General features: G+C 31.1%; 1 protein-coding gene across 5 annotated transcripts in view; it reads right to left on the bottom strand.

The window, feature by feature from the left end:
* Positions 1-1,690: 1,690 nt before the first annotated feature.
* LOC100162388 (probable nuclear hormone receptor HR3) overlaps positions 1,691-14,096 on the bottom strand; it is a 75,543-nt gene continuing 63,137 nt past the window's right edge. For 4 of the 5 annotated variants that reach the window (XM_008191534.3, XM_008191532.3, XM_003240827.4 and 1 more), the window contains exons 4-9: positions 13,479-13,825; positions 12,537-12,706; positions 10,147-10,279; positions 9,477-9,701; positions 8,372-8,579; positions 1,691-4,056 (exon numbers count right to left, since the gene is read on the bottom strand). In XM_008191534.3, coding sequence (XP_008189756.1) covers positions 3,948-4,056; positions 8,372-8,579; positions 9,477-9,701; positions 10,147-10,279; positions 12,537-12,706; positions 13,479-13,825 — 1,192 coding nt within the window. In that variant the 3' untranslated portion in view covers positions 1,691-3,947. The remainder of the gene's footprint in view (positions 4,057-8,371; positions 8,580-9,476; positions 9,702-10,146; positions 10,280-12,536; positions 12,707-13,478; positions 13,826-14,096) is intronic. The other variant, XM_008191531.3, reaches the window with a different exon arrangement.

The following is a 14,096-nucleotide window of genomic DNA, read 5'->3' on the forward strand; positions in this document are numbered from 1 at the left end:
AATCCCCTTAACACCATCCATAACAGGGATCCACGTGTAATCTACTGTACAGCAGAGTGACACCCACTTACCAGCTTTTTTTAATTTAATGTTTCTTTAATAAGTGCTTGATTTTTAATTTTTATAAATGATATAGGATTATATTTGTAATTAAATATTAATAATATAGTATTTACACTAATTAGCGTTTAAAAAATATTTGTTCAATCATTTTCATGTAGTTGTGAGGAATATTTTAGTCTGGGGTTTTTTATTCCGATAACCATAGACAGTATAGTTAAGTGAAAAATGTAACTTGAGTAAATATATAATTACATTTTTTTTTATGATTTTTTATATTTTTAAGTAAATATATACGGTGGCCGGTGGGTGTGGGGGCATTGCTCCCACAGGTTATGTTAGGTTAGAAAATAATTTCTTCAAACAAAGTTTACTAAGTAACATGTAAATTAGATAATTAATTGGAGGATTAATTAATGAAGTATGAAATATTGTATTTTGTATATCTATTTCAAATATACTGAAATAATATTTTGTTAAATATTTATTTTTAATTTTTCAACAATTATAATATGTTTTAATGTTTATAAAAATAAAAATAACTGATAGGTACCTTTTAAATATATATTATTTTTACGACCCCCCCCCCCAAAAAAAAATGTTGAATATCTGCCACTGAATGATTAAAATATATTGAAAAAGATTTAAAAAATTAATTAAAAACTGAAGAAATGATTAAAAATTGTCAACATAAGCCGGAAGAATTAATTTAATATAGATATTAATTTATTATTAATCTTTTATTTAAGTAATTTATTCGTAAGCTTTGTATAATTTTAGCACCCTCAAAATATAAGGTCAAGTAATACCTATGTCCCCACCAACATATTGTGGATGCAAAATATATTTTTTCTTAAAAAAATATAATAAACGAAAAGAAAACCAAAATATACCATATAATCTACATGCGTATATATATCTATATAAATATATATATATATACATATATTTATATATTTTTGTTGTTTTATAATATTATCTCTCGTTAAACAATAATAATAATAATAATAATAATAATAATAATAATAATAATAATAATAATAAGCGATAATAATTAATTAATTAATAACAATAATAATAATAATAATAACACGGAGCACCTTTTCTAGTAGTAGTGGAAAACGAAAAGAAATAAAAAAAAAATAACTGAAACACAACGAGTGTACCTATATAATTATAATATTTAAGGTACCTATATTATAATATACGCGTTTCGGAAGAGGACGAGGATGAGGTGACAAACATAATATCATTGATTATAGATGATGATAATTACTATCTAAGACCAATGATAATATTTATATATATATATATATATATATAAATTGATATCAATTGCTATTACATAAGATACGAGAACAAACGATAAACGTAATTTAAAAAATATACAATAAAATGATATATTATTATGTGCGCGTGTTTTACTTGACTGTTGCGGTATACAACATAAAAATATTTTGTTTGTTTTTTATATAATTATATAATATATAATATTCTTATCTAATAATAAAATGACAAAGTTTAATAAAATTCATAAAATTGCGGGCAGGCGCAAAAAAAAATAATTATAATTATAAAAAAAAACAATATATCGTTTTTTTATCGTAAAAAACTAACGTAATATATACTATGTATATATATACCAATTTAATTATATATATTATATAATATTATACTCTTTAAATATTAAAAATCGTATTTTACACATTTTCACTCCGTCTTCTTATCGATTAATTTCACAATATAATTACCCCACATCACGTTAAATTTCCTATTCAATTTTATAATAATAATATTAACGAAAACAAATTAAAACTATTCGCGTATTATAATATTTTATATGATATATTCATATATTACACGTATACATAAATAAAAATACGTAGCCAGTGCCATAATCGTCGTCGTCGAACGACTTACGAATAAAATACATACATAATATATTATAATAATATGTGCTACAACTTTTTGCTGTGTCACCACTATTTTAAACACACGACATTCAATGTATATATAGCTTAAGTTATCGTATATATTATATACATAATAATATGTTAAGTCGCTTAGAGAAAAAAATAATAAAGAGTATTGTAGTAGATGACGACGACGACGACGACTCTTATACATTATAATTTATACAAAACACAAAAACACGTAACATATAATATAATAATAATAAAAATAATAATTATAATAATTATTATTATTACTTATATTTAAACGCGAAGTGGCGGCGGCCACATTTTATAATAATATATATACCTATCTATGTATATTTATCTATCTACACAGAGTTATAATATTATACACGTAATAATAGTCAGTATAATATCTATAAAATATCGTACCTAAATACGTGTAGAAAATATGATACAATTATATTTATTATATCGCACCCAAAATTTATTCGATATCACATTATTATACAATAGGTACGATAGCGACAGCTATACAAGTGTGTGTGTGTGTGTACAATACAATAATATGACGTGACGAGTGTGTAGAGTGAGTTTATATTAATTAGATTTATTTTCCTCAGTTTTTCGTACAAATTTATACATAGAAAATATTAACGAGTTTTCGATAGAAAAAAAAATATAAACAATAATGATGAATAAAACCCTCCTCGGCCGCCGGCACTATTCCTCCCCCCCTCCCACCCATTTTTTTAACACGATATCAATATATATTATTATTATTATTATAAATTAATAATATACGTATTCTAATCATAATAATATTATACAATATATAATATGTGATTATAGCGGCGCACATAGAACACACACTAAATACTATTATTTACAACTACGACGACGACGACGAAAAAAGTGTAACACGCGTGGTACCTAAGTACGCTGATCAAAAATGAAATTCTTTTATAAATTTTTTTATTTTCCCTAATATAACAATAAATAGTACAAAAAACAACATATGCCGCGATGCACGTCGGCAGTAGACGTTACAATTACGCGCGGTAATATAATATTATTTTATTACTTCGTTTTATCGATTTATATTATTATATAACGTGTGAACGCGACGTGTGCAGTACGTGTACGATCGTCATCGACTACGATTAACGTACGTACCTAAACAAACAGCGCTCGATCCGAAGATTAACAGAGACAACAACGACGAAATCTTTCGTCCACTCACTCAGTCACACACACACACGCACCAAATATAGACGCAAGGCGACTACAACGAGAATAAGCTCTCTTCTTCAACACACACACACATCTCCTCCCGCGATGGAAACCGTTTTTTACAAGCGACGCTCTTAAACATTTCAGACAGGGAAAATATTCACACAAACATAATTGTACATAATTATTATACCTATTCATTATTTACCTGCAGGGGATTTATGTCCCGTATATATATATATAAAAATACTATATAACAACAACAGTAATAATAGTAATAATAATAATAATATCAATATTCTATTTCGTAAACACGCGATATACAATATGAGACACTACCTTGTAACAAAACAACACTATATAATATAATATATAATAGAATATATTAAATATGCGACGGCGGTGTGTGATATCGCGAGATTTTGCAATTAAAAAAAAAAAAATATTTTTTTTATTTTAACTTTTCTTTTTATATTAAAATATAATATACTAATAATATAATATAGTATAATATGGTACACAGCCCGTCTGCGACGACTTTGCTCATTACTGCTGCTGCAGCTCTTATTCCAGTCCGCCAGCTAAAGAGATCACCGACGCGATGACGATCGTAGATGAGTCCTCCGCCGAGTCGTCACCGGTGCCGCCGCAACCACCGCTTCCGCTACCACTGCCGCCGCCGCCGCCGCCGCCGTCGTCATCGTCGTCGTCGTCGTCGTCGCAGCCCTCCTCCTCAGATCAACTGCCGTCGACCGAGAACAGTTCCTTGTGTAGGGCCGGGAACTCCAAGTGCGGCACCGTACGTCGCAACTTGGCCAACGCTTCCATGTGCAGCATTCCCAGTTGCCTGTGGAAAAACAACCAAACCGTTAGTCATCAAGACGTTATTGTTATTATTATTATTATTATTATTATTATAATTGGAGGTGCACATTTCCTCATGTTTTCATAATCAATAATGGCCGAAACACTTAGAGCCGAAATTTATCAGGGCAAACACACCGAAGAAGTAACACCGCTCAAAATAAGTGAAGAGATTGATATTTCGTAAATAATATAATATCATATATCCTACATTTCTACCCATCGATAGTTGAGCTCACACATTTATCAACTGTACACATTTATACATTTTGCAGCAGCCATAATAAATTGTTATATCACAAAATAATCAGAACAATTTAATTTTAAAATGTATACCTAGTTAAATATAAAAAAGAAATATTTACTTTGAGTTAAAATCGACATTTTCCATAATGTTAATACCATTATGTTTATACCAGTATTATAGCCTATAGGTATCAGGATTAGAGTAGTATGCATGCCGTATATTATAGAACCTAGATACGTTTATAACTATATATTTATATAGGTCATGGTGGTCCAACCTTTTGTAATTGGTCGGCCAATATACACATTTATATCAAACTGGGAACCACCAAAATAAAATAAAATTACTTTTTCATATTTTATTTTATAACAAACATATTTTATGAAACATAAGTTATCACAATATGCGTATTAAAATTCATTTATAATTATGATGATTAGATTACTTAAATATATTTAGAATTTGGAAATGTATAATTAATAATTGACATAGTTTTTCAGAAGCCAATTTTTAAATTATTAAATATATTTACTACATAATATGTTTTCTAGGGAGGGGGGGATACTTCGTTAGTCAATATGACATACTTTAGCTCATCTTTACTTTATCTGAAAAGTTTGCAAGAAAATGATTTATTAATATAATATAGGGTTAACATCTTGCAATACCCCTCTGGGACAAGGTCATTTGATCGTTTGGACTGTTAAATCGAAAATATCAGTATACTTGTTATGAAAACAACTTACGCCATCAGGCTCGTTATAGAAAAATAAATAGGCGTGATGACCATTATTTTCCTGTGATATATTCCCCCTACCATCACCACATCACAAGAACTTAGATATTCAGTCGCAATATTTTATGAGTTTCGTGAACATAACCATCAGAAATTCCCAAGTGAGGTTGTTATCAAAAAAAACCACTTCAATGGACTGAATAGCTATACACAAACACACAACATAATATTATGTTCTTATATGGTTACTTCGAATATATGAATATACAGTTCTACTAATATTAGTGACACGACTACAGAGAGGTGTAAGTAGAGTTTAGTAGATGCCCAACATTCTGCATATTATGCTTTAATAATAACCAAGATATTAATGAATTTAGTAATCATTCACATATTATATAACATTAACATAATAACATATAATATTATGTTTGAAACAAATTCGCATGCGCGAGCAAAATTCCAAATATAAGAAAAATAAGTACCAGTATTATGTGATAAAAGTATATATTAATGTTTGTTATAACGTTTAAATAAAGGTACACGTGATGATTTATTATAATGCACAATTTAATTCATTACGTCCTAATCGTCCCATAGTTACTGCTGTTATGTCTTGTGTCACTTATGGACATATGCTTTGAATCTCTTATAACGGACTTCATATAGGAAATGAGAAATCTTTGGTTAGAACTTTATGAGCGAAAAGTCAGATGTATCTGTTTGTATCTATATAATATGCTTTCTGTCACTATCATACATAATCATACATACATTTAAATATTAAAATGATTATGCTTTCTCATGAAAATTTCCTTTCTGTCTTACACATCATAGCATATGTATTAAAGTAACTAAAATTAAAATATTAATTAATCATAAATAAATTATGGTAGCCGGTAGGTATGTAATAATACATTATGGTATTAAGAGCGAGGAGATTTAGGGATTTAAGCTCCTAACGGCTATGCTATTAATATTTCATTCAGACCTACCAAGAACTAGATTGCCCCAAGTTGGTTCTTATTTTATATTGCTGGCACCCCCACTGGTACAGATTTATTTTTTTGCGACTAATAAGAAATCAAATACAATCCAAAATGTTTAACTATATGTTTGGTTTTGTCTTTTACGTAGTTAAAACTGTATATAAGTATATCATGAAAAAAATATAAAAGTAATGTTTTATTATAGGTTAAATATTTTTGTGTCTATTGAATTTTAATTAAAAATAAAAACTTGCCAAATGGTCCAGCTGTGTATTATTTGTAGTAAATAGAGGTGAACCTCATATATACAAGATATATGAGTTTCAAGATAAAAATCAATTTTATTTATAAATAGGTAACAAAAAAATATTATTTTTATATAGTCATAATATATCGTAAGTGTATTTCTTTAATATTAGCTATTTCGTGAAAATACAAACACGGTTTTTTATAATGCATTCGTATTTTGATTGTTGTGAAAATATACCGAAGTATTTACCCACACTATGAATTCAGGACGCAAAATATGGTGAATTTTTTTTATTGGAAAAGTGAGGAGCATTTTCCATATTCCTTTCTGTGTATTTCTGACTGTCGCAGTACAACTCGTATTTATCGCACGAACAGTGGCACGACGGGTAAGGTGGGTTAAGCTGACACGTATCTACACGGCGGAAATTTGATTCATACGCACGCGGGGAGGTAGTATTTGGCATTTACAGTGGCGGATGTAATAGCCTTAATATAATCACCTCCTCTCTTACACTATATAATATATATGTATTGAATAACCATATACGCGTTCAGCTGTATATTTGAAATTCTAAACGAATCGTATTTCCTATACCTACGGTGGTACGTACATCCACCGCTGCTACCATTTATCTGTTATAATAGTAGAATATAGACGAAAATGTTTTATTCGGTCGATTAAACTCTGTTCACGTGCAAACGGTACAAGTAGGAATTTATACCAATGCGGTATAAATATCACAGCCACGTGGAAAAAATAAAAATCAATCGTCATTTAACATCCCACAGATGAAAATTCTAAAAAGGACAGACCGCTGGCATCTTGATATTATCATAAATGGATAAGGTTTCTGGCTAGGCAAATTAATTTTTAATTTTTTTATGGCCATGTGAAATCATTTTACAAGAAAAGTCGAATTTGTTAAGCTGAGAGTAACATTTTATATCGATAAAAAAGTTATAGTGTTAATTAAAAGTTTTGTGATGAAAGAATGATCAAAGTTAAGTAATCCGTAACTAAAATTCAAACGTTTATACATTATTTCACCATAGCAATGTTAAAAAAACTAATTAAATTGTTTTACTACAGGTACCCTAAACAATTCATAGGTACAATAAACTTGAAAGTAAAAATGTTCATCAAAAATATTTCTATCAGAAATTCAGAACCTAAGATAAGAAAAACTTGGAAAACTTATAGAACTTATAAAAAAAAAATTATTTAATCTAAAGTAAACTTTTCAGTGTAACGTTGACGTGTTGAAAAACAATTTGTTACGTTGTAATGAAAGGTAACTAGTTTAATTTGTGAATTGGCACGAAACAGTAAATAGTATACCAGTGGTAAGGCAGATTTAATTATTAATGACGATTTATTAATAAAACTTGACACAAAAATTTCATTTTTTAAATTCATCAATACAGTTCAATATCCCATATTATTATAAAACTACAAAGTGAACACAAAATGATACCTATCAAAAACTACCAATATGCCGATGAACACGATAAAAAACCCTTGTAATATAGTATTATATAGTATTATACCATATTACAAGGGTTTTTTATTGCACGTTTTTTTAGTATGCCTACTTTATAATAATGAGGTTAAAAACGTAATTTAATTTTTACCATACCTAATAATTTTGACTGCAATAAAATTTCCTTGATTATTGACAAATTAAAAATGTATTAAAAATTGAGCATACACATGTCAAATATATTATTTCCTACCTATTTGATATAGATACCTAAAAAATACCTACGTGTATATTATGTAAAAACAACTTTATTCAATATGTGTAATTAACACTCCATAATTGACCAAGTATATTTGACTATAATTATTTATGTTAATTAAATTATGCAGCTATTTGTTATATCTTATAAATTAATTTTAATTTCTGGCACTAAATACCAGTTAATGATATTAAAACAAAAGGCCAAAGTGTATTTTTTTTTAACTTAATACAATATAACACGTGATTGGTATTTTACAGGTGATCATATTTTGTATAGTTATTATAGCTCCTAAAATGTTAATGTCCTAAGTTGTATAGCCTTCAGTTCTCACCTGAGTATCGGGATCTTTTGTATGAGGGCATCGCACACTTGATTCTGCTGTTGTTGCTGCTGTTGATGATGCTGCTGCTGATGTTGCAGATCGACGGTGGTGGCATTTTTTCCACCCGCGGTCCTATGATCGAGCTCCATGCGCAGAGCACGCAGAATGGCCTGTCTAAGGCGACCGATTTCCACGGTGCCTTTCAAGCCTTGCCGGTCTGTAAAAAAATGTGACCCTCAAATAAAATAATTGTCATGCATAATGATACTACAGGCACACAACCAATTAGATTGCTGACTTATAATAATAAGTAAAACACACTATAGTCGCGTATTTGGTAATATTGCTGGAAACTAATGATAAATTGATGTCAATAGTTATGTGTGGTAAGACTTTAATGAAGTTTACAGTCAATATAAAAAAGTACCTCTACATAACACTCCCCAGAAAATCGAAAAGTTGCTATTTTCAAGCTGAGGCTGAGGCCATTGATACTATCAAATCGTGTGTTTTGCCTGAATAAATCTATAAGGTATACACCGATCACAGACGTACACAAATAAACGAACATATATAACAGGGGTGGCCACACTTTTTTTATGAAGATCTTCTGAAATAAATTTTGGAATTATTAAATGAGTTATTAAATTTATAATAAAACATTATATGGGGAATCGACTTTAAGATCGTCTGCGACCGACCGTTTGACCACACCGGGCTTATAGTGTCATAGACAGTGTTCGAAATGGCTCAAGAGAAGTGACCTTACAATTCAGATTTCCTGATATCATCATAACATTCTTCTATTCTTCATCTAACAAAAACGTAGAGGGATTCGTATACATTCGTATCCCCCCCCCCCACTTCTAGCACTGGTTATAGATAGTATATAAATGAATATATCCACATTGCTATAGTCAAAGAATCCAGAAAAATAGGATATACCCTTCCACCTATGAAAACCCCGTTTAATTTTTCGTATTATAAGGTAAAATTGTAAAAATCATATTATTATACGTTGAACGAAATCGGCTCTGCAATCTATTTTATTGTATTCATCTGTGGTGTTTCTGGTACAATTATAAATATATTATCGTCATCGCAGAATACCAACCTGGCGACAGCAACACGACGGCCGAGTACAGGGCTAGCTCGGTTTCAGTAAGTTTCAACGAAGCCACGGAACGGCTCACTTCGAAAGCCAACGAGACCAGTTTCTTTTCGACTGTGTCTTGTGTGTAAAACGCGTCGGCTGGCAACAGGGCATCTGCGTAGTAGACGCAGTCTCGGTGTAGGTCATAATGTCGGGACATCCTTAACACTGCCAACTCGAAACTTCCTGTTGGAACAATAAAGAAATTAGTTTCACAAATGATACTTTACGAACGTTAATAATCAGCACAGATATACGAAATGTATAATATGATCTATAGACAATATCGATAGGCGACAGCAAATGAGTGACAAGAGCAAAGCAAACTAAAATTATTTTAAAATGTCCGTTACAAAACGTTTGTTATGCTATGTGAGGATAAGTAAAAGTATATTTTTTTCGAAATTTGTGTGTTGTAACGTTTGTAAGAAATTAAATACTTATGCTAAAACTGTGTGGTTTGCGTTTGACTTTATAACCATTAAATTAAACAGTTTCCGCAGGGTTGCTCCCCCTCTACCCCGAAAGATCCAAGTTTTGTACGCGTCCTATCGTGTAGACTATTCTGCTAGGTACCTAGTCTTTGTAATGTTTAAACATTTTTACCAATCATAATCGATGCACAACTTACCCGCTTTGAGTAGCACGATCTGGTCGTCTTGCGATAGTTTCATGAAGCCGGGCACCATTTTCGCAAACTCAATAATCTGCTGAATTACTGACGTCAACTTTTGTGCACACTCCAACCACAGCTCCTCGTGAGGCTAAAAATAACAAATTTTAAAATTAATCACCCATTGACAACACTAGTTGTACACAACTCTAGTTACAACTTTTTTTCAACATTTCAGCATCAAATTGATTTGATATTATTTTTTTATCCTTCTAGTTTACAATATTTTAATAAACACCATATAGTATTAATAAAATATAAAGTTATTGTTGATTGAAATATATAATTCAAAAATCGGACAATCATAAAATAAATTGTTAAAAGTTGTCTTAAAAAAATATTTGTAATGGTATAATTATTTATAATAACTTCACTTTTCTTTATTTGTTAAACAAAAATCTATAAAATGAAAACAAAAAAAAATTTCAAAATTGCAATAACATGATCCAAAAAGTAATACTTGTCAGAATATAGCAAAAAAATATGCTAAGAAATAAAAATATAGTAACTGAAAATAACCCGGCTTCGGCTGTTTCCAGTTTTTTTTTTTTTTTTGTGGCAAACCTTATATATTAGGTATATACGCAATATAGGTGTATTTCGGTTTGAGTGCAGTATCTCAGTTTTAGTGTACCTACTTTATTTCACGGGCAAATCGGTATTAGCGTATACCTATCTTAGTGAAATAATTCGACCAAGATGGGTAAGCGAGTCAAGTGTTGGATTTAGCACTTTGTGTTTTTAACGTGTTTTATACTACTTACTCTCCAAATCTTTCTGAAATCTCTAAAAACAATCTCTGATATTTTCGTCAAAATCAATCAAGTAGTTTTTGAGTATACAAACTACAAACTTTTTATTTTAAGATTTAGTTTCTCAAATCCATGTAAACACAACGATTTGATCCAGGCTATTGTTCCTGATCTGCTTAAGTAATTAATAGCAACCATTTGTATAAAAAAAAAATTCCAATTTCCACAATGAACCTTAAGATCCTTGTCTGAGGACCTTTTTATAATGCAAATTTTAGAAAATCCTTTCTTAGTTGGTCTCTAAATTATAAAACGAAACTATATTGACCAAATTTCATACTCATAGCGACGGCTAGGCGATGATGAATTAATCCGCCAGTCAGTCAGGACAATTTTTTTTTTATAGTTATATAGATTATTTAAATAATGCCAAGCTGCATCTATGATAACGCTATAACTATGTTATTTTATTTTATTAAAACAAGTGCTCATTCAATTAGTTAATTAAGTTAATTCCAAAAATGATCTTTTCAAAGTACCATTTTTAATTTACATATTATGAAACTTTATTTACTAAAGTACTATTCTACCATAAAATATATTGCAAGTAGCTTTACCCATATACTACTAAAATTTAAAGGCAGTGTGAGTTTTGAATGGTTTTACCCTCCTTGACTTTTGTTTTTGAGACAGCACGGCGGAATAAACCACTGGAGGGTCTACTTAGCCTATATAGTGGAGCGTGTCATGTGTTCTAATGTCATGTATATTTGAACCTCAAGTCAAGCGTTTGTAAGGTGTTTGAAGTTTGAACACATTCGAATTAATTGAATCAAAATTATTTTTATAACTAGTTAATTCAAATAGGTATACCAACAATTTAAAATAGTTAATATATTGAAAAGATAAGATAAATCTTTCTAAAAAATTTGTGAAATTAATCTTCAACGTAATTCATACTTAAACCCTTGTTTTAGTTTATTGCCTTAATATTGAATTTGTTTCGTTTACATTACCTATTCTAATTGTATATCTATTAGGTATTATTTTTTTCCAAACTAGCAAATTATACTGCAGCGTACTTATATTTGTTTAGCCTACGTATGTAATTAAAATACTCACCTTCTTAATTATACAAGAAATATTTTCCACATTTTATTTTTAATATTATTATATCTGATATAAACAAATCAACTCGACCTAGCATTTAGAATTTGGCCAATTTGTAATAAAATGCCGTAAGTATGGACTTTTAAAATAATAAAGAAAACATCAAAATGAAATGCTTAATTTAAGGTCGTGCATAAAAATTATCTTGACGGACGGGAAGGAATCAATTATGGTTTTGTATTCTTTATTTATATTAGATAGATAATTTTCGTTTAAAACCAATTACGAAGGATATTTTTGACGCTACGGACACGGTGACACAACATTCTAAGAAAGAGTAAGTTAACAAGTTACAACTGAACACTTCGTTCTCGTTTAAGTATAATATAGCCATATAGGTATAATACCATAAGCCCAAAAGCTCTGATCTATTGGCGTTACGTAAATACGTAATACCATACACTTGTACACCCAACAACAACTTACCATGGTCTTGTACATTATCAATTTGTCGGCAGTCGCCTTGTTGGCCGCTGCCATGGTGGCCGTTCGGTACATGCCATCGTGTATCTGGTCGAGCGTGTAGAAACACGTGCGGGCGTGCGCGTCTGCGATGGTCTTGCTCAGCAGCTCACTGATCTGTACGGCGTCTGCTGCTGAAATCGGTAAACGCATCAAGTTAGGTACACGAATCTCAATATTATTATTATTATTATTATTATTATTATTATTATTATTATTATTATTGGGCCGCTTAGCAATTACATGCGCACAGCACTATGATGTTATGGCGCTCTGCGAAGGTGTGTGCTGCATGGACCAACTAAACTATAATGTGGCCTATCAGTGGATCCAAGGGGGGGGGGGGGTCATGATACCTCAAAAATCATCAATATTAGGTCCTTTATGTTTAATTGAAATGTGGTGTAAATAGAAAATATTTATTTGTATATTACTTGTACATTTATACATTCAAACTATCTACATCACCACTGGGACATAAAATCATAATATTTTCGTCTAATTTATAGGTAAATTAAATAGTGATTTAAAATAAACTGATTGGCGATAATAATAAATATATTGTTGGCAAGTAAATACATATAAAAATATATAATAATAAATCGGCGAAAATATTTGGGCGTTCGACGAAAAGATAAGATTATTATTTATTTTCAACACGTAATATACAACTAAACTTGGCTAATCCCACATGTATCGCATGACGTGTTGTTATTTTTGTATTTCGAATAACTCGTTACAAAATACCACATGTACGAGATACAACGTAAAGAATATGACCAAGTGACTACCTAACCATTTGGAAGAAATGTTTACTGCGGCCGCAACTAATGTAACCACCTAGGCATTTCTCCTACACGCGAGCCAAAACCATAATAATTGTGTTTGCTTTTATTATGTACTGACCCGAAGAAACAGCGGCCGTAGAACCGGAAACGCCGGCCATCAAGTTGTCCTGTGCTCCAGACGCAACGGCCGCCACCGACGACACTTCCATGTCACCGCCGTACGTGGACGTGGCCGCGGCCGTCGACGGTGTCGTGCTGGACGCTGCCGGTGTCGTACTGTCCGCTACGTAGTTGCTGCTCGTTGCCGCCGTGTCGTAAGGGGGCGGCACGGAACCACTCGCGCCGGCCTGCACCGCTGACGAGGTGGCCGCTGCCGCGTATGCTGCGAACGTGTCCACTACAAGCGACGCGGCTGCTGCGGCCGCGTTCGTTCCACCGGTGCTGTTGTATCCACCACCTCCATACCTAAAAACGATTACGTTAGGATATAGTATAATGATAGTAATGACTATAGTATATGTTATCAAGATCCAAAAGGTTCTGATATGGCCTATTGCTGTTTTTACTTTCCAAACTGTTGGCCGATAGATCATAAATAATAATTGTCTATCCGTAAAACCTCTCAATTTCGAACATTATAAAACATTATATTATTATTAGATTACGCTACAAATGTAATTCGAGACCATTTATTGCCTAATTAGGAAAATCAGAACCTTTCGGCCTCGAGACCACA

Source organism: Acyrthosiphon pisum, chromosome X (assembly GCF_005508785.2).
Source record: "Acyrthosiphon pisum isolate AL4f chromosome X, pea_aphid_22Mar2018_4r6ur, whole genome shotgun sequence".
NCBI classification, from domain to species: domain Eukaryota; kingdom Metazoa; phylum Arthropoda; class Insecta; order Hemiptera; family Aphididae; genus Acyrthosiphon; species Acyrthosiphon pisum.